Raw genomic sequence first — 24,108 nt, 5'->3', positions numbered from 1 at the left:
AAAAAAACACTTGAAACCTATCTCTACTCGTAGTTCATACTTGGTTCTGCTCGCTTGCTATATTAACCTGGAAGGGAGCTCGCTGTGGCCTCTCGCGGAAAGTGGGAGGGAAAGCCCCTCTGTTTATTTTGGATAGATAGCCATCCCTGTAGATATACCGACGCTACTCATAATCCAACAAGACAGGTAAGTCCAACCACTACAAATAATCTTTCATCAATGGAATCAGACCGATAATCCTAAGTGAGCCGCCGTCACCGGCCGGAAAATCCTCTCCGGATCCGACTCCAAAGCCGCCGCTAGCTCCGGCCACAAGATCGCAAACACCACCCACGACCCGTCGCCTCTCCCGCTCGGCTGCGGATTGACGTACGCGGCGCCGAGCCTGGGTATCAACGAGTAGCACGTCCCCACCACAGGCGTGCCATACCCGAAATCCACCTCCGCCACCGCCGCTCGCTGCCCCGACGACACCATGATCGCCGGCCCGCCACGGCCCAGCAGGATCTTCGCCAGCACCAGCCCGGGCCTCTTGCACTCGATCCAGTCGATCAGGTCGTTGAAGTGGTCCTTGTTGGTCACTTCGTCGATGGCTCTGTGAACCATCTCCCCCACATCGGAGAGAGAAGCTGCCTGCAAGACTTGTATTTCTGCTTCTCCCAGAGCCATGGAGACGACGTTTCCCACGTAGTTGGATAAGTCGTTGGAGTGGGTAGAGAGCCTCGTTCGACCGTCGGTTAACCAACCCATCTTGCACTGACCGTCTGATTTTCCTCCCGCTGCGGCAGCCGTGGCGAGGGCTTTCCAGAGGTAGGCGGAGAAGGATTCCACCTTGGTCCTTCTCCTGCCGCCGGTGCTGCTGCTGCTGCTGCAGAGCTCCTGCAATCGCTGGACGTCGGAGCCTTGGATGTAATAGAGTCGCTTGAGGGTGATGTCGTTGTGTGGCAATTTGATGATCTCCTCCAGGCTGCAGGACGTCAGCATCCTGTCAATCTCCGGGCCGTAACTCGGCGGCGACCGGGGCTTGAACGCCTCTGCCCGCCGGTGGTCCGGCACCACTGACACGTACCCTTTTCTCGCCATCTCCGACCAGGCAACGAGAAAGAGGGTGAACCCGTGGGCGTCCGCAGTTGCGTGGTCGAAGCTGAGGCCGACAGAGAAGCCGCCGCAAGGGTAACCAGTGACTTGGATGCTCAAGGGAGAAGACTCCGGGACGGGAACCAGATTCTTCTGGAGAGATTCACTGAGGTCGTGGAAATTGAGGGCGGATAAGGGGATATTCGCTTGTGCTTCTGTGAACTCGACGCCCTCGTTATTGCAGATAATCTCTGGCTCGTCTGGTCTGGGACCGGGGACGAGCCTGCCGGCGAAAGGGTAGTAATGGCGAAGGACTTTAGCGAGGGAGGTCTGGAGGGTGGCGACTATGGAAGGGAAGTCGCAGGAATCGGGTTTGCTGTAGGCGTAGTAGACACTGACCGGAAAACGACCGGAGAGAAGATCGAAGTTTGAGAGGGTGACGACTTTGGGTTCCGCCGGTGGATCCACGGCTTTGACAATTGTTTTTCCGACGACCTTGACCTGCAAATCCGTGGCCTCTCGGTCCGAGCTCACCATGTCTGCAACGAAAGTGAAGAGGAATACTGCAAAAATTTGATCGAACAGTAGGAGTGGACGAAGATTGGGTTAGCTGTGCTCAGAACGTAGCCAGCTTAAGTAGGAAAGAGCAGATATTTAACTTGCGTAACAAATTTAGTTATTAACGTCTGATCTAGTGGACGTAGGAAACAACAAGTTTTATGATAAATAAATGAAAATGTAAATTTTCATCAAATATGACTAAAACTGCTTTTTTACGACTTTGGGTTCCGTTATTTATTTTAAAATGAACAAGTAGAATGGTAGAACAAAAAATTGGGTTAAGTTCAAACCGATTTACCCCTCAAGAGAGACTCAATGCAAACCTAAATCTAGAAAAAAATCCCAAAAACCCATTGGTCCTGCTACCCAATCTTTTATTTGCTTCAATTAAGAAATTACTTATTTTTTTATATTTTTATATTGTTTCTGTTTTTTAATGCGAATTAGATGTTGAACCAGTAGTTTAAAGAAGATTAAAAGAATACAAGGTTACATGTCAACAATTGTTAAACTCGATTCTGGTTATTTGTTAGGAAGAGTTCTTTCTAGGCTTTGATGGGGACAACAGGACTAAGCTGGCCACCATAGATAACAAATTAAGTAGTGATGAAACAAGAAGATGCCTTTCAAGTAATACATCCGAGTGAGACAAAGAAAGAAAAGATTCGGTGTGCAACCTCATTCGACCGAAAGAACAATTAAGTAATGCCCTTGATAGAGCTCAGATATTCCCACTTTGAGGTACTGACTCCTCTTGAAAAATAATTGATTGATCAGGTAAAAAATAACCCTATAAGGTAAGACTGATTTACTTGTATTATTAATGGGTCAATGAAGGCACCCTACAACGATTCAGCAACCCAGGAACTGCTCCAGATTTCCATTTGCTACTGTGTCCTCAAAGATGTACTGTGGCTCGAAATAATACCAGAAAAAATGGATTCACGAGCCACTAATTATCTAACCGAAACTAACATTCATATACAAAATTCAACAAAAACTTATGAATAACAAATACAAATACAAAAACTACATAGGGGTAGGAGGAGGCGCTCTATGAACCAAAAACAAGTTTACACCTTGAAACAACTTCCACTTTTCCATCACACTACTGTTGCTGAAGTATGGCATCATTGCAATATTTCTTGAAGTTTAAACACTCTTCCACCATGAAATCACTGAAAATATATTTGCAGACGACAACATCAGTTTCATGGAAGGAGGGGAGGGAGGGAAATACTGTAGGGGGAACTCACCGAATACGTTCAACCATCGTCGGTGCATCCCATCTTGGACTCCATGGATATTCAGTCAAAGGGGGTGACATGAGCGGTGTCAACTGAGCATTGAAATGCTACCAAAAGGAGGAAAAGAAACTGGAGATGAAAAGCCCATACCGAACACTTTATATAGCAGGTTGGTTGAGAATATTAGCATTCCTCAGCATGAGGGCTGATCCAATACGAAAAACCATTTGGTACAAAACAGTTATCTCATGATCGGACGGCTGAGATAGCCGTTTCACCAAATGACTTTTCGTATTGGATCAGCCGTGTCCTCAGCATTATTCAAATAACCAAACTGATAATCAACAAGACAAAGAAATTTCATTCCACCCATATAAATTAAGGGAAATTCAATTCATACATGTACACAACATCGACATAATTAAAAGGCCTGGTTCAGGATCACCAATTGCAAAGGCCTGATGCAAGAAAAACTATAAATTAAATATAAACAATTGCATGCCTTCATCAAAGCCATCCATTCAATGGCCTAATCTAAGACTCCCCTACTGCAAATGTTTTAAATCTATATTAGGGTCCTACAGTAAGGGAGATCCAGATCATCTACTACATTCACAACAACCATACCCCTAACCCTGCAATATCAATGGTACTACTGTGTATATAAACATGAACATAAAACTAGACGTGAAGGTCAAACAGTTTTTATTACCTGCGAACTCTGCAGCATCAAAACTGGTTGTTGTTTAGGAAACTGAGCAGGCAGAAAAAAATGCACCTAAAAAGAAAAAATCATAGTTTGGCTCAACTCTATCTGAAATACAAAAAATATAAATCACCACGAACAAGAAGTACTATACTAAATAACATGTTATTATCGTTATGAACATCATCACTATCAATGTCCCAAAAGAAATTATCTTTTTAAATTGAAAATAATAATATACCATAATTGCCATCACAATTATTATCATCTTTTGTGTGATGAGCCATCATATGTTCCATGCAAAATGGTATATCGAAGCATAAAATAACAAGGAGAAAAAAGCTACAACCAAACAGAGAAAAATTCCATGTAGAGAGTAAATTTTGCTAAACAACGTGTCCAAAATATGAAGAATTGTGATAATGTTCAAACTGAAGGATATTTTTATCATACCAGGAATGTAAAGACTCCAGAAATAGCAAGAACCGTGGCTGTCCTGCAGAAAATCTAAGGGATAACGAGTTAGGAAACAAACAGTTTCACAGAGAGAGTGATAGTGAGAGAGAGAGAGTATACAGGATCAGCCTCTATTGGTCTCCCAAAATGTGGGGCTAAAGCCTCAATAAAGCGTCGTCTGGCACCAAGTGATGCAACAGCTTCCAGTATCTTCAAAAAAGACATCCATGTGTAAATTAAAGTAATGACTCCAAAGCTCTTTTGGTTATTAAGTGGCTGAGTTTGAATTCATAATCTTCCAATAGTCAACATTTGGCATATCAACAAGAGGGAGGAACAGAAGTTACTAGAAAAAAGTCTACTACTAGGCAATGGCCATCACTATTCCCAATTTTAATCTGGACATGTGCATCTACTGAAGACATAATATTTCTTTTCTTTAAATAAGAAAATAAGCCTAGAAAAGGGGCACCATGATTTGACTGTGACCTTGCAAAGTGTATGTTCCTAATCTTTAAGATTTTTAAGATTTATGTCAATTAAGCATATGATTTCCAGCTTTACCGCTAACTCCACCGAATCCACCTAAATGCTAGAACTAAAAAAATAAATAACATTTAGAAGTAACACAATGAGCAAGAATCTAAAAGAGAGAACTTTAAGATGTACAGTTGTGCACCAATGAGAAGGAGACTGGTTCCATTGATCAAAAGACTGATGGGACATAGAGGAAGACCGAAACGTTAAGTGATGAAGAAAGACTTGAAGAAGGACAATCTTACAATCAACCTTGCAAATGATAGAGCAGAATAGGGGAAGATATACGTGGCCAATCTCAAAACTGTGAAGATAAGACTTTGATGATTATGAGTTTGGCCTTTAGCTCGATGGCACATTTAGGGGTTTCTAGTATGAGGTCTTGGGTTCAAGTCTCACCAGGGTTTTAAGGGGTGTGGGTGCGTATGTATTCAACATTAAAAAGAGAAAGAGAGAGAGAGAGAGAGACTATGATGATTGTAACAATAATAACCAATTTCAAAGGGGAAGCCAGGAGAATCATTGGAAGAAATATAAAGCTTATCCGGAACATAAAACTAACCTTTGCCCCAAGATGATCTTCTAGAGTAGGAAGATATTCGGCCAAGCACCTTGAGAGAGCAAGAAGAATAGTAAAATGCTTATCTACAATATCATATAATTTCTGTATTTACATATAAAACTATCATGGAAAGATTAAGAGAAGCTTACATGCCATCCATCCATGGAGGAAGTTTGACATCATCAACTGAAAATAATGCCTTCAATTCAGATGATGCAACTAATTTCACACGTGGAGCAGCAGGAGTCGAATATTTTCTACTGACAGGAAATATAATCTGCACGCATATGAGAGTTGAGGGAGTAATAGAGACATCATGTCAAATAGCTATCTCTTTCCCCAAGTTCTACAAATCCAAGTATCAAGATATTAATTTAGGACTTTGTAAAACATTTTCGAAATATTAGTACCTAATCCAAACCCAGAGCAATGCTATAGGTCATTGACTGCTTTAGGAAGGCCAACCTAGCAAACAAGCATAGAAATGATGCGGCAGAAAGGAGGACGATGCATATGATGGATCTCACGTAGTTGAGACAAGGGGCGTGATGTGATAATGGACAAGTTAAAGGAAACTGTGGGGCCAAAAAATAAATAATCAAACCAACTCCACAGGGCCTTGATGTTGTAAGAGTCATTTCTGCTTGGGCCACAGCTAGCTGTGCCACAAATGCAAAAAAGCTCCATCTCCCCAAACTGGAACTGCTGCATAGCAACTGAACTCTACTCATATATTAGCAAGCCCAGACACATAAAGTAGTCAATATCAAGACAGTTAAATATTCAGGTTTGGGGTCTAGCATGTTCAAGTCTACTTTATATATTCAGATTTTGGGTCTAGCATGTTCAAGTCTACATCTAATTACTGACTGAATGTCAATTTGGGGTTTGTCTACACAACTTCAGCAAACAAATGCATAGAAAATCCCATCAACAACCCCACCTTATAGAGAGCCATTCAAGCATCGCAGTAGCAACTACATCCGATAGGGGGCTATCACCTATAAGGTCAGCATTAGGATGATCTCTTACTCTTAGAACGGTTGATATGTCTACATCAGACATTTTAGGCACTAAGAAGGATCAGTTTGAAACAATTCTTTGGATGGATCTCTATTTTGGGCTAATGTTTCAAATAAATCTCAGGCCATCCGAAGCTAATGTTGTTTCAATCATCAAAGATTTGCACTAAAAAAAAAAATGACCACAAAAAGGTAACAAATAGACATTGAGCAAATGATGGGGACATCCCTCAACCGGCACCGATTACATGAGTTTATACTCGAAGACATCGGACTACGACAAGACCCACTATGTTGTGGTTGGATGTGAAGCGTTTAGGACAGATTAATTGTTTCCTTATTTATCTATATTTTGCATTGTCCTTAGAAGTAATTATTTTATTTTTGTAGGGGTATTTTTACTATCAGATGTATTTTGGTCATTTTGAAATGTTCTAGGGTTTTCGGTAGCTATTTAAACCTGTTATGCATGTAATTGAGCATTATTGATTGAATTAAAACTTTTCCTTCTCTCGCTGGTTTCTCTGCTTTTTTCTTTCTTCCTTTCTTCTTCTTCTCCTTCTTCTATTTCCTCTAATTCCCCTTCGCTGTAACTGCCCGATGGTCATCTCACGACAGCAACCATAACCAATAAATCTGATCCCCCCCTCCAAACAAAAAAAACTAAATTTGAAACCTTGATTTCAAGGTTGACTCCACTTTCACCTAATCCAGTTACCTCAGCAAGACTTGCCTTCTCATGCACTGGATTTACTGATAGGTATTGAAGTGTTCTAAACTTTGATAAGGAGATGAACATGCATAAAAACTTAATTCACTCTCAGAAGCTTTTTTTTCCCCATGGTAAAGAGGTTTATGGAAAGCCGTTATGGCAGAAATTTTCCTGGTAACGGACTGAACAGAGACAAATTAAAAGTTCAGGAAAGGGTTCAGAAAAAAAAGTTACAGGAAAACAGAGGAAAATGAGAAAAGAATGAATCAAGGAAAAAGAAGGGATAATTTTCATATTTAAAAGCTGGGCTAAAAATTTGAATTTAAAAGCCAAATTATATGCAAACCTACCCATAATTTGCAACTTACCTCTAACTGGAGAAAGCTGTGGAAAGTGGTCACTGCCACAGTACCTTGGTTTCTTTGGAAGGAAAATAACAACAGGATATTTAACAGAAGACCCAGCTCAACCAGTAGCTCCAATGAAAGAACTTTACAGAACTCAGCTATAGGCAAACACATACAGAGGCCTGCCTCCCCTGCCCCTATCAATTATGAGAAAATACAGAAGCTGGTAGCAACTTTTTCAATTCAGTCTCAACCTCAATTCACTGCTTAAATCCCTCCTCTCCCTGGATTTCTTAAACTCAACTTAGATGGTAGCTCGATGAGGAACCCTGAGCCTGTTAGCTGGGGGTGTGATTAGTAGAAGCCAAGAAGGTGTGATATTGCTAAGATTCTCAGGCTCTATTGGCAAATGTGACTCTGCTGAATCCGGAATAAGGGCTTCATTGCAAGCTGTTAAATTGTATGGAAAAAAAATTCAGCTCCAGTAATAATAAAAGGAGATTCAACAATTGTCATCAGCTGGATGAGAGGGAGCTTCCCCCACACCCCAGAGATTTCTTTATATTTTAAAGGGAATTAAGGCTCTTTGTACTACCCTTAAGAGTAAATTGGCGGCGCACTAAGCACTAAGGACTGCTAATTATGTAACAGATATTCTGGCTAAGGGTGTTGTTTATCACCATTCTTTGGTGGTTGAAAACTCCTTCCCTATTGTCCCATGAGGGTTGAATATTTTCTTCCCCTCCCTATATAATTGCTTTTTCAACCAATAAAAGCGAAACAGCATTTCAAAAAAACATTATATGCAAAGCAAGAAGGATGAGAGAGAGAGAGAGGAAAGAAAAACTTTTCTGGGGCCATAATATTAAATTTCACAGATCACTAGCCCTACAACTGTTCTGTGTTTGCAATGCCCTTTAAAGTTGAAAGTAACAAACGGATGACCAAAATGTCCTAAATATATTACTCCTAAATGTCCATAATATGAAACCAGGAGTATAGCAATGTAAAATAAGAAGGAAGAGAAAAGGACCACCCTGCCCATGCAAGATCGACAGGTGAAGCAATCATCATATCTAACCCACTAATCTTGAAAATCCTTATAAAGTTCTTGAATATTTGATTCTCAAACACCCAAATAGTGCTAGGCTCACATTCTCTGAAAATCAAGGAGAAACAAGAAAGAAACCTGTAAGTTGATCTTCTGCTGTCTTCTCCAGGGGCAAGCATGTACCAGCTTATTCAAGTTCATGTCAAGTACAGGTACAGAAAATTTCACCTCCTCTTGCTATATGAGTGAAAACAAGCATTAGTTGTAATGACGAGAAGACAGAGGAAGCCATGGATAACTCTTGAATGCAGCAAGCACTAACCTTTTCAGGCCCTGAAAGTAAGCAGACTTCAAGACCCTGGCCAATACCATCAGGAGTTAATGCAAATATCATTACACAAATTGTTGAGCCATTAAAACTAATATCATGTAAATAAATCTGAACCATTTTAGACCAGTGACATGTGAAACTTAACTAAGAAATTCGGTATCAAACAATCATTCCACTTATCAAGTGTGCTTTTCAAATGTGACACAAACATAATAGGGATGGCAATTGTTGTGCCAAGATTAGCAACAACAAAATGTCATGACAGCATAAGACCGTAGAACAAGCAAAAGAAAATAAAAAGATGACCTTAGAAATTTTAATTTCTTTCCATAAGCATGCTTATAAATGGTATTAATTTCAAATTAGTGAACAGTATACCTCCCTAGAGAGAACAGTGTTAAATGGTATTAATTTCCATTACTGAACTATACCTCCCTAGAGAGAACAGTATTAAATGGTATTAATTTCCATTACTGAACTATACCTCCCTAGAGAGAACAGTATTAATTTCAAATTTCAATCTTGCATCATCAAATTCTTCTACACGCTTCCGCTGGTAAGCCATGTACAAGTCCCTGAGAAAGTGAAAACAAACATAACATAATTAAATCTCCTATAAAGCATAACTTTAACAAACGGTCACAGGTAAGCCACTTGTAATGCTTTGCAACTAGGTAGGTGATAAATATCCTTTTTACTATGTACTAGAATTTCCAAGACAGGCGACTTAGAGATAGAAAACTTAATCCTTGTAGGATCTAGTTATTCCTAGCAAACAAACTGCTCTGGCCACTCTACATTTCATGTTCTCCTCAACAACCATAAATAGCTTTTTGTCAAATGTAGATGTGATGTAAACATTACTATAAAATCATTCTAAGCTAATATCCAAATCAACCTTAGTTCATGGATCAGAGACATGAGCTTTGTAGGGTCCTTGCAATTCCAAGCAAACAAACTACTTTTGCTTGTTTTGTTTCCACCTTCTCCATGATCAATCATGAAAATTGGGTGAAAGTCATCATCCTCAGGTGCAAATATGATGTCCGGAGCTGCCAGAGGGTATTGTGCGTTGTATATTACATCCCCTGTGAAGAAAGAAACAGCCACCAAAAAATAAATATAAAGTTGGAAAAAATACAAAGCTGGACAATCTGAATATGTTAAAGATGCTCACTAACATTTGACATAATCCAAGCAGAATGGAATAAGCAAAGTAAAACGATCTGAATAAAGAGAATTCTGGCAGCCAGACCATATCTGATCAACCTGCACATTTACAAAAAGGGAACATGGTTACAATGAGCAGAAAAATCATCGAGATGCATGAGCAATTCATGCCAACAAGGATGCATGAGCAACACATAGCAACAAAATTTGTTGGACGCAGTATTTAAGAAAGTGAAAAAAGATGAAAGACACTAAAACCCTAAAGGATAGAACTGCCAAATGACCTGGTTCCTGGGCATGCTGATTTCATTTCTGAGGGGTAATGATCTGGTGATAGAGTCCAAAGTGGGCAATGGAGGTAAGAGTTACTTGACTGGCTGAAACTTTAAACCTCATAGTGGCTTGAAATTCTTAGTGGTTATTGACTTTCTTAAAAAATTTAACAGCAAAAATTATCTGATGGGGATAAGGGTGGTGTGGATGAATCGGCAGACAGTTCAACAGAGCATGCCTCCATTAATATCACTTTTTTTTACGGAGCACCAAACGTTAACATTATTTTTCATATTGTCAGACTTCACTTACAAGCTCGATACCGTACGAAAACCTCCACAGAGTATCACATGAAACCAATGCTTTACACTCCCGTTCACTCAACATTATCAAAATTGTTTTTTCCTCTTCCCACACAGCCCCTGGAGTACCCCAAAGGTTGCCAATTGTGCCTTAAGGGCGAATTAAAGCCGAATAGAAACGGTTACAATCACCTCAAACCAATCAATTTTGCTGCAGACAGTGACTATGAGACCATAAACTAGCACAACGAAGCATGAAATCATCAAAATTGCGAACCAAGTGAAACAAATCCTACTTCCACTATTTCTCATTTTCATTTTCTTCGACATGCAAGCAGAGATCGCCATCGCTTATCGACCGAGATCGCGATCCCAGAGATACGACAGCCGAGATGAAAGCAAAAAATAAAAATAAAATAACTAAACGTACTTTTATGGAAAGAGGCGAATGCGCGATGAGGTATTCGAGCTGAGCGGCTATTAGAGGTGGCAAGTTGTCGATAGACATTGCCGACGGGAGAGAAGCCGCTCCCCCCTTATCTCTCAGCGTTGCTTTACCCTGCTATTGCCTCGAATGAACTCCTGATTACTCAAGACGCCGTGTCGTGTCGGCGACTCGCCTCCCGGCTGCAGGCCAGCTTTTCTTTCCATCAAAACATCAACTTGCAAAGGACGCTCACTGAAATTTTTTCACTTGTGGGGACTTTGATACAAATTGAATTAACAAAGTGATCCTTTTAGAAATACTTCATTTGCCATACCCTTTTCATCATATAAAAATTATATGGGGATCAAATTTTTCCCCCACATTGTTAGTGACTTCTTGTTTGAGCCACAAACCTTAATCCCAGGACACTAGGTTAGAAATTATATTCAGGGGTATTTTGGTTATTTTATTATTTTAATGGTTAATTATCTTTATGTAATTTCGTTTTGTATGTTAAATTATATCAGTGGCTAAATTTTTATGTATAAGGGTATTTTTATAATTTGTAACTCAAAACACCTATTTAGTTGGGAATTCGTGCAAAAGTTCCGGACAAAGACTTTCAGGCTCTTCAAAAGTTTCTTATTCTCCTTTCTCCATTTTCTCTCAATTTTCTCTTCTTCTTTTACCCAAATCTGAATTTTTACAGTTTTGTATCGTCGGGTTCTTTTTGTTGTTCTCTAGATTGTGGCTTTGCTCTTTTGTTGCTGTTTTTAGGTTTTGTTGGTTTTAGTTGGCTTTGCATTTGTACTTCTAAGAACATCTCTCTTGATGTATTTTCACATAACTTGAAAAATATGAAGTCAAGTTGATTTTTTCTTTTAATTCTTCGAGTCTTTTCCAAATTATTCATGCTTGGGATTATTTTTATGTAATAACTATATTGAATTTAGTGGCTTGGATGTTTATTGAATGTTAGTTATTTGACTTGTTATGTTCTCATCATAATCCATTAATGAATTTGATTTTTCACTTTCATTCTTACTAAAGTAGATTTAACTGACATTTCATCACCCATTTTTCTCTTAAATTTGTATATATACATATATATATATATATTTGTGTGTGTGTGTGTGTGCGTGTGTGTGTTTGTGTTATTTATTTTGTTATTAAAAATCAATAATAAATAAAAATATATGAAATTAATTTTTAAATAATTTGATTTAATTTAATGATTAAGTAAAAAATTAGAAAGAGGGATTTATGCTAATGCAAATTTTTTTTCTTTTCAGATGGTCCTACAAATGTTTGCTACAGCTTAACTCCCTTAATTTTCAAATCCTACCAAACAACCTGGCTGGCTTTTGCGCTTATCATGGACATTGCTGGGTTATTTTCAGGGTTGCCCTGTGAATCTGTTTATTACTGAAGGTGCAGAAAAACCAAGAGCTAGAACCCCTTTTGTGTCAATTTATGTGCAGCAGCTAGATTTAGCAGAATGCCAAAGAAATATGAACTTCGAATAAACAGCCACATTAGCTTCGGAAAATTGACTGCCAAGGGGCTGACGCAAAACTGACTAGATAATGGATCCTTTTCAGTTACTTTTAACTCATTTACAATTAAAAATACAGCAAGATGACAGATGTTCAAGATTCTACAATGTAGGAAGAAGCATGATACAACATCTTCTCTATTATACAAGTTTCGTCAATCAAGTGCCCAACCCTGCAACCAATTTTTCATAATGCTCAGTTAAGATCATAGTCCTAGGGGCTCTTCAACGTTAACTACAAGGAAATTATTGAAATTGTTTAGGTCGTGTACCTGGATTTTGCCATCAGTCGTGCCTGCAAAAAGCATTTCACTGTCTGAATCAGAAACCAAGGATGTAATCTTACTATGCCCTCCTCCATTAACTTTAATTGAGGCAACTCTGGTGAGTCTTTCTCTTAACCAGACCTCAATGATTCCGCACTTGGTTCCAGTAAAGACAAAATCATTGTTCACTGCCAAACTGTAGATGTCAAACCCGGTGGAAAATGAGCCCTTTGTGGCTTTTGTTGACAGCGAGAAGACCTGCAATGGAAATATTTTTAGACTATTTCAGAAGGCCGTTTCAAGAGGCAAACTAGAAGTTTAAACTAAGAAATCAGAGCCAAATGTTATACCTTTCCAGCTACCCCATCAACAGAGGAACCCCCTGCAAAAAGAAGGCCATCATGAATACTAAGGGCATGTATTGACTGTTTCACCAACAACTTCCTTGTGCCAGAGTAGAATGTACTAGTGCAACATTTATTCAAATCCACTTCCTGCACACGTATCCAGTCAGTGTTAACAACAGAATGGCCAGATCCATTTCATGAGTATCAGATTCCTTGATCATCAAATACAATGTAGCCAAATCGTTTTGTTGGCTTTCATAGATAGTAGGGTAAATCATGTAAATGCATGGGATATTTAATCTTGACTACATTACCTGGATGCTGTAACCAGTGGATCCACAGTACAGCATTTTTTCTGTCATAGCAACAGCTTTAACAGTTTTGCTAAAGTTTATATGCAGCGGAGCTCCATCCCAGTTTAATAACTGAACCATAATAACAGTTGGGTAAGATGATTTTGGGGTTTTCAAAATAATCTTTCTTCCTCTTGTCAAACAGGTAGCAGGAAAACTTACTTTAGCGCCAGTTCCTTGAGAAGCAAAACATGCTGTGGTAGCATTAGCTGCTACGGTATGTATTGCCTCTTTCATGTCATGAACCTGGAGAAGACGGATTTCTTCTGGTTCGATGGACCAAACCTAGACAAATAAGGACAGTGTATTACTGCATCACTTTGAACAAAAGGGAACCCATGTAATTATTCATATAGCTGAACGTATGTTGAACTTGTGGAAAACTCAAGAGTGAATCAAGAGTATTGCAATTTCTTTGAGGGAGAGAAATTAGAACATTAATAAACAAAATATAGAGAAGGATGTAAATAAATTACCCGAATTGTTTTGTCGAGTGATCCACTATACAGCTTGTCACCTGAAGATGAAATAGTCAAGCAAGTAACTGCCTTTGTGTGCCCACGAACTTCTTGAATCAACCTTAAAGCCCTCCTTCCAGTGTCCCACATCTAAATATTAAACACAAACTGTTTTAGCCATAATACATTGATCAGGTCTGAGCTTCTCTAGTGAACTGGTTCAAATGATTTAGAGAGAGAGAGAGAGAGAGAGACCTTGATATGCCCATCAGAATGACTACTGAAGATCCGGCCTTTGAGATGAATCAAGGACAGGACCTCTCCATTCTCACTTGAATCTATCTCAACTTCTTCTGTACAGGACCAGAGCTCTGCCTGAAACACAGAGGGACTTTAGAATAGGTCAAACATCTAATTAAATGTTACTGATAATTCAGTACGCTTCAACTCACTGCATTGACTGATGGCAGGTTCACTAGAGCTCTCATAATGTCTTGAGCCACTGTTGAACACCTTTTAAGCTTTCTCAAGGACTTGCAGATGATTTTTGCATAGATTCCTAGCTCCTTTAGTGCCTCTGAAATTTTGTAAAGTAATGAACTCTTCATGTAGGTAATATAATAACTATGGGAAGCATAATGGAACTCAGTTACCTGAGTCATTAATAAAGCTTTTAATGGCAAGGGTTGCTAGAACCTTCTCCTCCAAGTTATGGGATGACTGGAGAACATTCAAAAACTGGTCAAGTAAGCACTGGCGAGCAATATCAATTACACCAGTATCAGGGAGCTCAGTAAGAGTGTGTGTGAGCCATGTAGCAACCACAAGACAGGATTTTGCCATCTCCAAGGAATTCCCCTTTAGGCATTCTTCTAATGCTTTGAAGATGGATCCATTTTCATGGTTTCCAAGGACAAATGCTACTCGTTTCTCCCAAGCGCTTGCAGCTTTCTCTTCTTCTCCCTAAGAAGAAATTTTGAAAATAAAACAATAATAATCTCAGACAATAACGATGCTAGTAACCACAAAACTTGAAGCATTGGGAAGTACAAACCATTGACTGTAAGGAATCATCATCCATTTTCCGTATCCTATCTGCTTTCATCAAACTATTATAGTTTTGATCAAGGCCAGCTGCTTTGAGTAACCAGGCTTCAGTAAGAGACTTTCCTGAGGCAGTCAGTCTTCCAGGGAGAGATAGAAGTGCATCCACAGCTATTGTCTGGGCAATGGGAAACTCTTTCCTGCAAAGGACTTCAATTAGGGCTTCTACAGCTTCCTCTCGGTAAATGCTCATTTTCCGTGGTTCAACCTGTGAATTATAAAATGAAATCTGCCATTAGTTTGGAGTAGAAGTAGCCAAAAACACATCCAGCTCTGTTAGAATGTTTTCAAATAACAAGAACAGACCAGAAGATCGAGCTGGAGAAGAAGATTGGCCACAACAGGTTGCTGCTCTATCGGGGCCATGTGCAGATAGACCAGAAAGCTATGCATGGTACTAAATGCTCCTTCATCTCTAATTATCTGCAAAACTTTATTGCGGAATGTCCTCCTATAGAAATAATAAGACACGGTTAGAGAGAGGGAGAGACGAGTGAGAGAAGAGTGCCGAGGTAAAGTCTAGTTTCACAATTAAATTTCTCTTCATTAAAGTTTACAAAAGGCCAGGGAAGGCGGGAAATGTAAAGACCTAGGGATTGATGACAGTGACTCAGCAAAACAATTGGCGGATCTATAGGATTTTGATTATTTGCCATTTTCTCTTATCCAAGAAATGAATTAAATTATCCAATTAGTTTCTACACCAACATTGGGTTTCTTTGGGGTCAAAACCTCTCTAAGCTCTATCTCATAGTATTGAATGACGATGTCTCCATTTTGGAAAGAACTTGCAACATTTGATATTTGAAAAACAAGATATGCTAAACAAATGCATAAATAGCGTACCTGTTCAAGAGAACAAGCTCAGTGATGAAGTCAATACACAGACGCTTAGCACTGTCATCTCCAGCATGAAACAATTCAAGAACTGGAGACAGATCAGCTCTGCTTGCAATCAAAGTTCTGCAATTCCTTTCTGCGCGCATGCAGTTCACAAGGGCAGACACAGCAGATAGCGTCCCCTGAGTCCGATCCAGGCATTTGATTAATGGGGGGATGCCATTTGCAGAGACAACGGCCAGAGCATTTATCAGTTTACTACTTTCATCACCTCCAGATAGAATCTGTTCAAGAATGGTCACTGCAGCATCTTTTGCATCGATCACCATCTGGAATTCATCTAATTCTTCATTTTTGTTTGCAATAACTTGAAGAAGGGAGGGAATAAGTTCCAGGGAGCAGAGCTGAGAGAAATCTGGCCTTAGCTGGTAAATGAGAACAGAAGCCTCATCCAGACCATTTTTCAAGAGAGCAGCAAGGCAATCAAAATCAGAATCTACAGTTGTAAGAGTTTCACCGACAGCCCCATCTTGGTATATAAGCTCAGATAGAATGTAGATTGATACTCTGAGAACCTCTCTGTTAACTGAAGCTGATAGTATTTCTACAAAACCATTCACTACAGTAGGTTTGGCCAGATAAGCATGAACTCCTGGATCAGCCTTTGCTTCTCTCCATATTCTAGCTATTGTTAGAACAGCTGCTTCACATTCCTGTAAATCCTCAGAAGTGCAGAGGCATGAAGTGTAAGGTTTTAACTCATTTATAACAGATTCCAGAGCAGCTTGAGATATCACACTAGTTGGAGATGTCGAGAGTGCTGCTCTCATAAATCTTTTGCTACTTCTGCTTTTAGCAGTATCCAATTTAGTTTGTACGCGACAAACATCAAGAGCCTTTGAAGGGGTTAGCTCAAAAAGTAATTCTCTTGAAGAGACTGGACTTAGGGAAGCTTTAGGTGTTTCTGAGTAAGAGAACTCCTGGACAAGATCAGGATACTGCTCTTTCCATGCGGTAACCAGTCGCTTCAAGACATAGTTTGTTTTTGGTAGAGTAGTTGCAGAGAGATCTTGACGTGTAATGGGACATGTTGTGTTTCCTCTTTTCAACCATTCTTGAATTGCTTTTCTCTCATAAGTTTGACCGGTTTCCAGTGTAACTGGATCACAAAAGAGCTGACTGGTAATTGGACAGACAAAGTCTTTGGGTGGTCTTGTTCGTGGAGTAACCTTTTCAGATGAAGGGAGAGAAATGTTGCTATTGCTTGCTTCATCATCACTTTCACTAAGAAAGCTGCATCCAGAGAAACAGCATTTCAATGTCAAAGACATGAACCCTGAAATTCTCTAACCAGGAAAAAAAAAAAAAGGCCTGACATCATCTAAGGACAGGCAGGCTAGCAGTCATATGAAATTAATAAGAATTTTAAAAATTGAAACTCATTGAGTATCACCTATTCTCAGGCACTTTGGTCTTTATCTTTTCTAAACTCATGCTTTTCATGTACCTGGCACTTCGTCCATAACTTCGGTTGACTTCCTGAGTTGAGGAAGAAAATGAAAATGATAAATCAATGAAATCCCATATTGAAAATTGAGAAGATATTATAATCAAAACAATTTTTTTTAGTTTGAAGACAAGAAAATGGACTCACTAATACTTCACCGTCTGAATTGGCAAGGGCAATGCTTGCATCGGTACAGAAACGTGGTGATGCAGGCAAAGATGTAGGAAGTGAATAATCTGTCATGCGACTAGACAAGAGGCGCAAGATCTTTTCTGGCTTCTTTGTAGGGCCTGCAACTTTTGGAGATGAAACCTTTGGAGAAGGTGTTCTAGGGGAATCCACAGGAGAGAAGACAGCCGGAGAGTAACATCTGTCATTATTTTGGGAAGGAACCATCCTTAACCCACGTCCACTATCTTCCTGTGATCTCATGTTACTTTGAGTAATTTGTTGGCAATTTTTAACCTCAGACTCAGAATCAGGATCATCTTCATTTTGTTCATCCATGATCCCCTGAAAAAAAAAACCATAAAAATAAACACTGCACTTTGACTCTAAGAGCCCAATTATATGGAGAACAGTATAACAGAAACTTCAAGAGTAACAAAAACAATTTCAGATATTCCCGGTTGCTTAAAAAAACTTTTTTTTTTTTTTGGAAATTTGGCTTTACATTTGATACCTGATCTGCAAGTGCTTCAAGTTTTGATGGAGAGTCTGAGGTAGCAATCAATCTGATTATCAAGAGATCAAAAGTTCATATTGCATCCAGTTTCATTAAGTTGGGTAATTAGGTTTTCAAAACAAATGCAAGATTTAATGAACAAACCTGCAGTTTCTTGTTTCACTTTCTACTTCTCTCACAACCAAAGAAAACCCAGCACTCTTAGGCAAGATGGGACCAAACTTGACATAATTTGGAATAGACCGGCTGACTTCATGCAAAGGTGTCATAGGTGGCTCTGCGATGGGCAACATTGGCATCCCTTTTTTGCTAACTGTTGAATCGAAGTTCATGCAATCTTTGTAATACTTTGCATAGAGCCTTGTATTCTCCTCTAATGATTCCCCATAAAGAGTCTCCAGTTTTTGAAGCTTTGCTGCTTGATCAGGCCTCATGGAAAATATCAAAGACTCATTAAAACACTGATCAAAATCGGTTGTAAAAGATAAATCGGAAGAATCAGGAATGACTTCCATTACAATCTTCTGCCTTTCCTGTGTGTACCACCCAACTATAGAGCTCATGTGAGGGAGGAATAGATCTTGCCACAGCTCAGGTGCGAAGTCTATACGTGAGAACATAGGATCAACTATGTACATTTCAAGAATGTGCAAAACAGAATTCTTCACATTGTTCCGAAGCTTCCAAAGGTATGCAAGATTGAGGTGGGCCCAAGCGGAGAGGTAGAAATTTGGTACTCCAGCTGTTTTATGGCGGGAATTCAACATGGCGCAGACCTGCAACATCTTCTCTGCATAATCCAGTCTCGCAAGCTTAGTCTCCATGTTAGATGTGCTGATTGCTTCTTCGAGAGCATCGATTCCCCAATCCAGATTCGCCAAAACTGCCTGATCTGCATATTGAACTACTGAATTTCTATCTGTCCCCTCTTCAGCTGCCAACCTCTCGGCACATTGTTCTTTGTGTTGGATCCTGACGTCCTTGTTGATTAGACGATCTTGAATGAAACTTCCTATTGTTGAAATGAGGAATTTATCCATGTCCTTTCCATCCATTGCCATCCTGTATTTCCTAGCCATCTAGCAGGAACTACGGAACCTGGACTTTTTGTCAATTGGGTTTCACCGATATGGCATTCGCATGAGAGAGATCATCTTGCCATCGAAGTTTTCCAGCTGCCTCTTCGCTTAAGCAAACATAATACTTCGACGATAAATACTTCAACTATGAACTGCAAGCACATCAACTAAACTTATCAAAGATCAAGTAGCAGTAATCCAAACTCTTGAGTACAGAGCTCTGAATTAAATAGTTGCGAAGTAATATATAAAAGATGTTGACCGAATTCGATATTTGAACAGCTAAAGCAAAACCATAAGTCAGCAGAGAAGAACGATAATAAAAACAACTTGACGACAACGAGCAGCTGAAATTTTCATACCGAAAACTCTGGCATCTCCCTCGTTAAAAAACGCAAAGCGCACTGTCTGAAGTCGCCCATAAAATCTACGGAAAACCTCACATTAACTTCAACAAAACTACACTGAAAATTGTAAAATTGCCTCTCGCGCTACAACAGAAAAACTCATCAAATAACAGTCACAAAAAACAAGAAAATCCAGGCAAAGATCTCCTAAGCAAACAGTTGAAGCTAAAAAGTCAAGAGCAATCGTGCAAAAGCACAAGTCACCAGAAGAAACCAGACAATAGAAGACTCATCAATCATCAACTTCACAAACCATACTCTCCAACATCAGAAAAACGAAACATATCAAAACATCTCCAATTTTTAATTAAAAAAAAAAAAAAGCATCAGAACTAAACCAAAGGAAAAAATTCAGCTCACATTAAACAGGCTGAAATCTCCGCAACACGACAATCAAAAACTCCACGGCAGCGGATCGACGAAGAAAACTCGTCGAAAAAGCTTCCGCAGCAGCTCAAGACCACTCTGAAGCGACGTAACAAACTTTTCCTCTGCAAGAAATTAGAAGACCAAATCTTCCTCGATCTTCGTAAACCGTGACGTGATTCAAGTAAAATCGAGTTAGCTTCTTCTTTTCTTTTTTTATATTTCGTTTCGTACGCTTTCGCGGGTGAAGAGAAATGTGCCGCCGGCGTTTGAAGGGAGATAGCCGGCCGGCTTGGGCACGCGTTTACTAAACAATTGAATTAAAATAAATTAATCAACTGATGATTAATTAAATAATTTAGATTACACAAAAAATAATGATTAATTAACTAAGTTCATAGCTGACATTTTGGTTTAGCTTGGACTTGACCTTAACGATGGGGGAGAAGATAAACAAGGTGAGACCAGTTCATGTCTTATTGTCCTGTACCCTAGTAAGAGGTCCGGTCCCCTTGGACCCATATGGTCCTATAATACTCTTTTATGTGATTCAATAAGACCAGTTCTATAACATTGTGTATTGGATTTTGACGTATTAGGAATTTATAGTGGCCGGGTTTTAACAAATAGGTCAAAAATCCGATACATATTCGTGATACACTTACCCATAATTCGAAAAACTTGTGTACTCTATTAATGGTACACTCGAAGTCTCTCACTTAATATAGTTTTTATTCCAAAATACGTTGCTTAGTTGATCAAATCGCAATTATTAGCCCTCCCACCCTGCAAATTCCCCTCTGTCGTAAATAGTTGACCAGAAATTGAATAATGAACAACTGAGTGATTGGTATGAAATATTTTAGGCTGAAAAGGACGGAGTTGATAACAAAGCTTAATGTCTCATCTTTGTTGCTTATTTGTTTGGAGTGGTTGAAGCATCTAGGAGCATTATGTTTTAGACTCTTTCTATCTAGATTGAAGAAATCTTCTAATTTTGAGAGGATTGATGTAAAAGCTTTAGAAAACTAATTCACAGGAATCTCCATGAGTATCTCCCAAACACCTTAAGTTTGTTTTTTTCTCTGTCGTTTAAATTATATTAATATGGGGCCGACCTCTCAAAGGGCAATAAGGCAGGGTGGGGTTTGTTTCATATAATGAAAGTGTCAAACACTTTGTTATTAAATATTAACTCTTACTCGATATTGAGAAAAGTACAAGACAACACCACTGTGTACAACAATAAAACCATCTACATTTTTTTACATTAACTCTACAAAGCCTTAAACATGAAGTCAAACATTAAAAATGAATTACAAACTGTCCAAATTTTACCAAACATCAAGATGTCTTTTAGCCTTCAAAACACTAACACCCTTCTACACCATGGTTGTTTATAATCTATATAAACTCACTTTGGCACAAAATTCTCGACAGGCCAAAACAAGGTTATTAAGAATCGAACTAAAACCCTTAAACACGAAGTCAAACATTAGAAATTAATTATAAATTGTCCAAATTTTACCAAGCATCAAGATGTCTTTTAGCCTTCAAAACACTAACACCCTTCTACACTGTGGTTGTTGTAATTTATAAAAGCTCAGTTTGACACAAAATTCTCGACAGGCCAAAACAAGGTTATTAAGAATCGGTCTAAACGCCTTAAGCACGAAGTCAAACATTAGAAATGAATTACAAATTGTCCAAATTTTACCAAGCATCAAGATGTCTTTTAGCCTTCAAAACACTAACACCCTTCTACACTATGGTTGTTGTAATTTAGAAAAGCTCACTTTGACACAAAATTCTCGACATGCCAAAACAAGGTTATTAAGAATCGGTCTAAAAGTCTTAAACACGAAGTCAAACATTAAAAATGAATTACAAACTGTCCAAATTTTACCAAGCATCAAGATGTCTTTTAGCCTTCAAAACACTGACACCCTTCTACACCATGGTTGTTGTAATTTATATAAGCTCACTTTGACACAAAATTCTCGACATGCCAAAACAAGGTTATTAAGAATCGGTCTAAAACCCTTAAACACGAAGTCAAACATTAGAAATGAATTACAAACTATCTAAATTTTACCAAGCATCACCATGTCTTTTAGCCTTCAAAACATTGACACCCTTCAACACCATGGTTGTTGTAATTTATATAAGTGTAATTTATATAAGCTCACTTTGACACAAAATTCTCGACATGCCAAAACAAGGTTAATAAGAATCGATCTAAAGGATTCGTGAGATTTAGATACATTTATTTTATTAAGGAACAAGATACCAATGCCTATGCAAATTCAAATAGTCGCAAACCAAATTTCAAGACACTCTATCATGGTATAAAAGAAAAAGAAATTATACCATTGTAATACATGCCTCTTCATGTAGTTTGTCTCTTCCTCACCTGCTTCAACCTCTCCATTGTGTCAAAGTGTTCACCTCATACTAGATTTAGTTGGTCCAAATAAGGAGAAGAAGAATAAAAAATGAAAGAGGAAATATAAGAGGAAAGAGGAGGTAATAGTAACAAAAAAGAAGAGGGAAGAGGAAAATGAAGGAGAAATACAAAAAAAATACATGTAGAAGAGAAAAAATAAAGTAAAGTAATTTTTTTTTAAAAAAAATCGAGGATAATTAGAAGACAAAAGGGTGGCCAAATGACCTCACTTGATCCTATTAATGTGAATAAACCGCTTGAGAAGTCTTTTTTTTAGCCTTTAAAAAATCGGTTGAGATCCTATCAAAATTTAAAAACAAAGAGCTTGGACAAAGTAGAAAATTTAATGGACTCAAGAAATTAAAATACTAAGTTTCAATAAGATCCATAAATTAGTAGTTAACATTAGTTGAGTTTTAAAAAAATTGTCAGTAACTTCCAATTTTTAAGTGTTTTGATTTATATTAATAGATACTATGCGAGACATACACAAGTTCAATGTTCTCGAACTAAAGAAAAATTGCAAATAGAAATTTTTTTTTGCTTGAATATAATTTTATGGTGTTTGCATAGGTTCAGGAGATGGATAAATATCGCGCCAATTTCTCTTGTCTTATAAACAATGTAGGTCAGGTTAGTACCCTTGGCTAATAATGTGCACCCCTTGAAAAACTATAAATATTTATCCTAATTATAGGTTTTAAGAAATTTTTAATTTGAGATCGTATCAGTTCCCTACTAGGAATTTGTTTATAAAATTTATTTATTTTTATAATAGTTATCACTTATAATTATAGTTTTCAAATAAATGATAGACCAAAAAGGTCTTCAATATCATATAGACGATCTCAATTTGGATGTGGGATAGTATATGGGTTGTGAGACGATCTCCATTAGACCTCTTACTATGCAAAGACTAGGTTTGAATCAATCTTTCACAAACAACTCAAGCAGCCCTAGTTTCCCTAGGCCAAACCATGTCTTGATTTGGGCAATCGGTTACTTGGTCAAGTGAAACCGTGTTAGCCAAATAAAAATTCAAATTTTGAGAATCCTTATATGGGGCAAAAATACAAATGCATGTAGACCTAAAAAATACTTATTAAGAATTAGATCAATTGACTTACAAATATATAAATTATAAACTTTATATTAAATCAATGTTATGAATCCAACTCAATTATTAACTCAGAAAGGTGATTGATTTTGTTAGAGAAAGAGAGAGAGAAAAATAACATGTGGGTACAAATTGTGTCAGGATTGGGTTTTTGAAAACCCAAAATCAATCCCAAAACTCAAACTCGAAAAAAACTATCCATGTAACCCCAATTTTAATCCGATTAGTGACATGACAACCCCATCCTTATACCTTTGATACCATTATCTCCTTATACCTTTGATACCATTATCGCTCTAGCCCATGCTACAATCAACCATTCATTTTATTTTATAATTTAAAAAAATCATATTATACAAATAAATAATAATACAAATATTCTAAAAATTAAAGAAGTTATCTCTTCTATTATATATATATAGTTATTTATAAAAGGATACGTAACTGAATTTGATTGGGTTATGGTTATAGTCGGGTCGGGTCAGATCGAGACAAGTTGGCTCGGGTTGAGTAAAACCCCTCCCTTCCCCTAACCGGAACTGCATGGTTTTTTTTTACTCAACCTCCTTTTAAACCCATGGGGTAAAACTTAAAATTTGTCATTGGGTTTTCAAGTTAGGTTAGGTTGATTTTCCCACGAAATCCAACCCAATGCCCAATCCTACCTCCAAATTTTTTTTCCCTCTAGGTGGGAAGGGGGGGCTCTGCCTTGTTCTGCCCCTATAGTTAGGTGGAGTGGCCCCCACATGCAAAGCAAAAAGTTCCATTTGTTGGATCCATTTCTCTCAAGAAAAACA

General features: G+C 38.3%; 3 protein-coding genes across 4 annotated transcripts; all 3 read right to left on the bottom strand.

The window, feature by feature from the left end:
- Window positions 1-6: 6 nt before the first annotated feature.
- Window positions 7-1,735, bottom strand: LOC137944935 (coniferyl alcohol acyltransferase). The gene has a single exon (XM_068790750.1). It carries the CDS (start codon window positions 1,612-1,614, stop codon window positions 226-228), a length of 1,389 nt encoding a protein of 462 aa, XP_068646851.1. The 5' UTR covers window positions 1,615-1,735; the 3' UTR covers window positions 7-225.
- Window positions 1,736-2,405: 670 nt separating this feature from the next.
- LOC137944076 (uncharacterized) lies at window positions 2,406-10,969 on the bottom strand. Of its 2 annotated transcripts, XM_068789589.1 has the most exons (13): window positions 10,785-10,969; window positions 9,791-9,878; window positions 9,508-9,697; window positions 9,094-9,184; window positions 8,601-8,636; window positions 8,417-8,515; window positions 5,296-5,423; window positions 5,147-5,195; window positions 4,168-4,257; window positions 4,045-4,098; window positions 3,598-3,663; window positions 2,895-2,992; window positions 2,406-2,816 (listed from the first exon to the last, which is right to left on the bottom strand). In XM_068789589.1, the coding sequence occupies exons 1-13, from the start codon at window positions 10,860-10,862 to the stop codon at window positions 2,747-2,749; spliced, it is 1,137 nt and encodes a 378-aa protein (XP_068645690.1). In that variant the 5' UTR covers window positions 10,863-10,969; the 3' UTR covers window positions 2,406-2,746. The 2 variants fall into 2 exon arrangements, with proteins under 2 accessions (XP_068645690.1, XP_068645691.1); XM_068789590.1 differs by lacking the exon at window positions 2,406-2,816 and having other exon boundaries at window positions 2,904-2,992; window positions 4,045-4,087.
- Window positions 10,970-12,398: 1,429 nt separating this feature from the next.
- LOC137943831 (putative E3 ubiquitin-protein ligase LIN-1) lies at window positions 12,399-19,070 on the bottom strand. Its single transcript, XM_068789264.1, has 16 exons — window positions 18,041-19,070; window positions 17,894-17,945; window positions 17,359-17,724; window positions 17,158-17,243; window positions 15,711-16,997; window positions 15,171-15,315; window positions 14,815-15,072; window positions 14,414-14,723; window positions 14,213-14,337; window positions 14,016-14,135; window positions 13,779-13,910; window positions 13,465-13,587; window positions 13,264-13,374; window positions 12,953-13,096; window positions 12,609-12,860; window positions 12,399-12,509 (listed from the first exon to the last, which is right to left on the bottom strand). Exons 1-16 carry the CDS (start codon window positions 18,973-18,975, stop codon window positions 12,492-12,494), a joined length of 4,464 nt encoding a protein of 1,487 aa, XP_068645365.1. The 5' UTR covers window positions 18,976-19,070; the 3' UTR covers window positions 12,399-12,491.
- Between the last annotated feature and the right edge of the window lie 5,038 nt (window positions 19,071-24,108).

The sequence above is a fragment of the Aristolochia californica genome, unplaced genomic scaffold (genome assembly GCF_029961685.1).
Source record: "Aristolochia californica isolate CCGP_79_NKW_82.1479 unplaced genomic scaffold, dmAriCali1.0.hap1 SCAF_11, whole genome shotgun sequence".
NCBI lineage: Eukaryota > Viridiplantae > Streptophyta > Magnoliopsida > Piperales > Aristolochiaceae > Aristolochia > Aristolochia californica.
The sequence above is the reverse complement of the archived record's forward strand: the minus strand, read 5'-3'. Positions and strand labels throughout refer to the sequence as shown.

Bases quoted from the DNA above. Each gene is read 5' to 3' on its own strand.
- LOC137944935 (XM_068790750.1), bottom strand. From the start codon at position 1,614: ATGGTGAGCTCGGACCGAGAGGCCACGGATTTGCAGGTCAAGGTCGTC.
- LOC137944076 (XM_068789589.1), bottom strand. From the start codon at position 10,862: ATGTCTATCGACAACTTGCCACCTCTAATAGCCGCTCAGCTCGAATAC. The intron at 9,879-10,784 runs GTACGTTTAGTT...GTAAATGTGCAG, and splicing joins ATTCGCCTCTTTCCATAAAA to GTTGATCAGATATGGTCTGG. The intron at 8,516-8,600 runs GTTAGTGCTTGC...TCACTCATATAG, and splicing joins TACTTTCAGGGCCTGAAAAG to CAAGAGGAGGTGAAATTTTC.
- LOC137943831 (XM_068789264.1), bottom strand. From the start codon at position 18,975: ATGGCTAGGAAATACAGGATGGCAATGGATGGAAAGGACATGGATAAA. The intron at 17,725-17,893 runs GTATCAAATGTA...TTTTTTTTTCAG, and splicing joins TTGAAGCACTTGCAGATCAG to GGGATCATGGATGAACAAAA. The intron at 13,911-14,015 runs GTCTCTCTCTCT...TTTAATATTTAG, and splicing joins ATTCTGATGGGCATATCAAG to ATGTGGGACACTGGAAGGAG.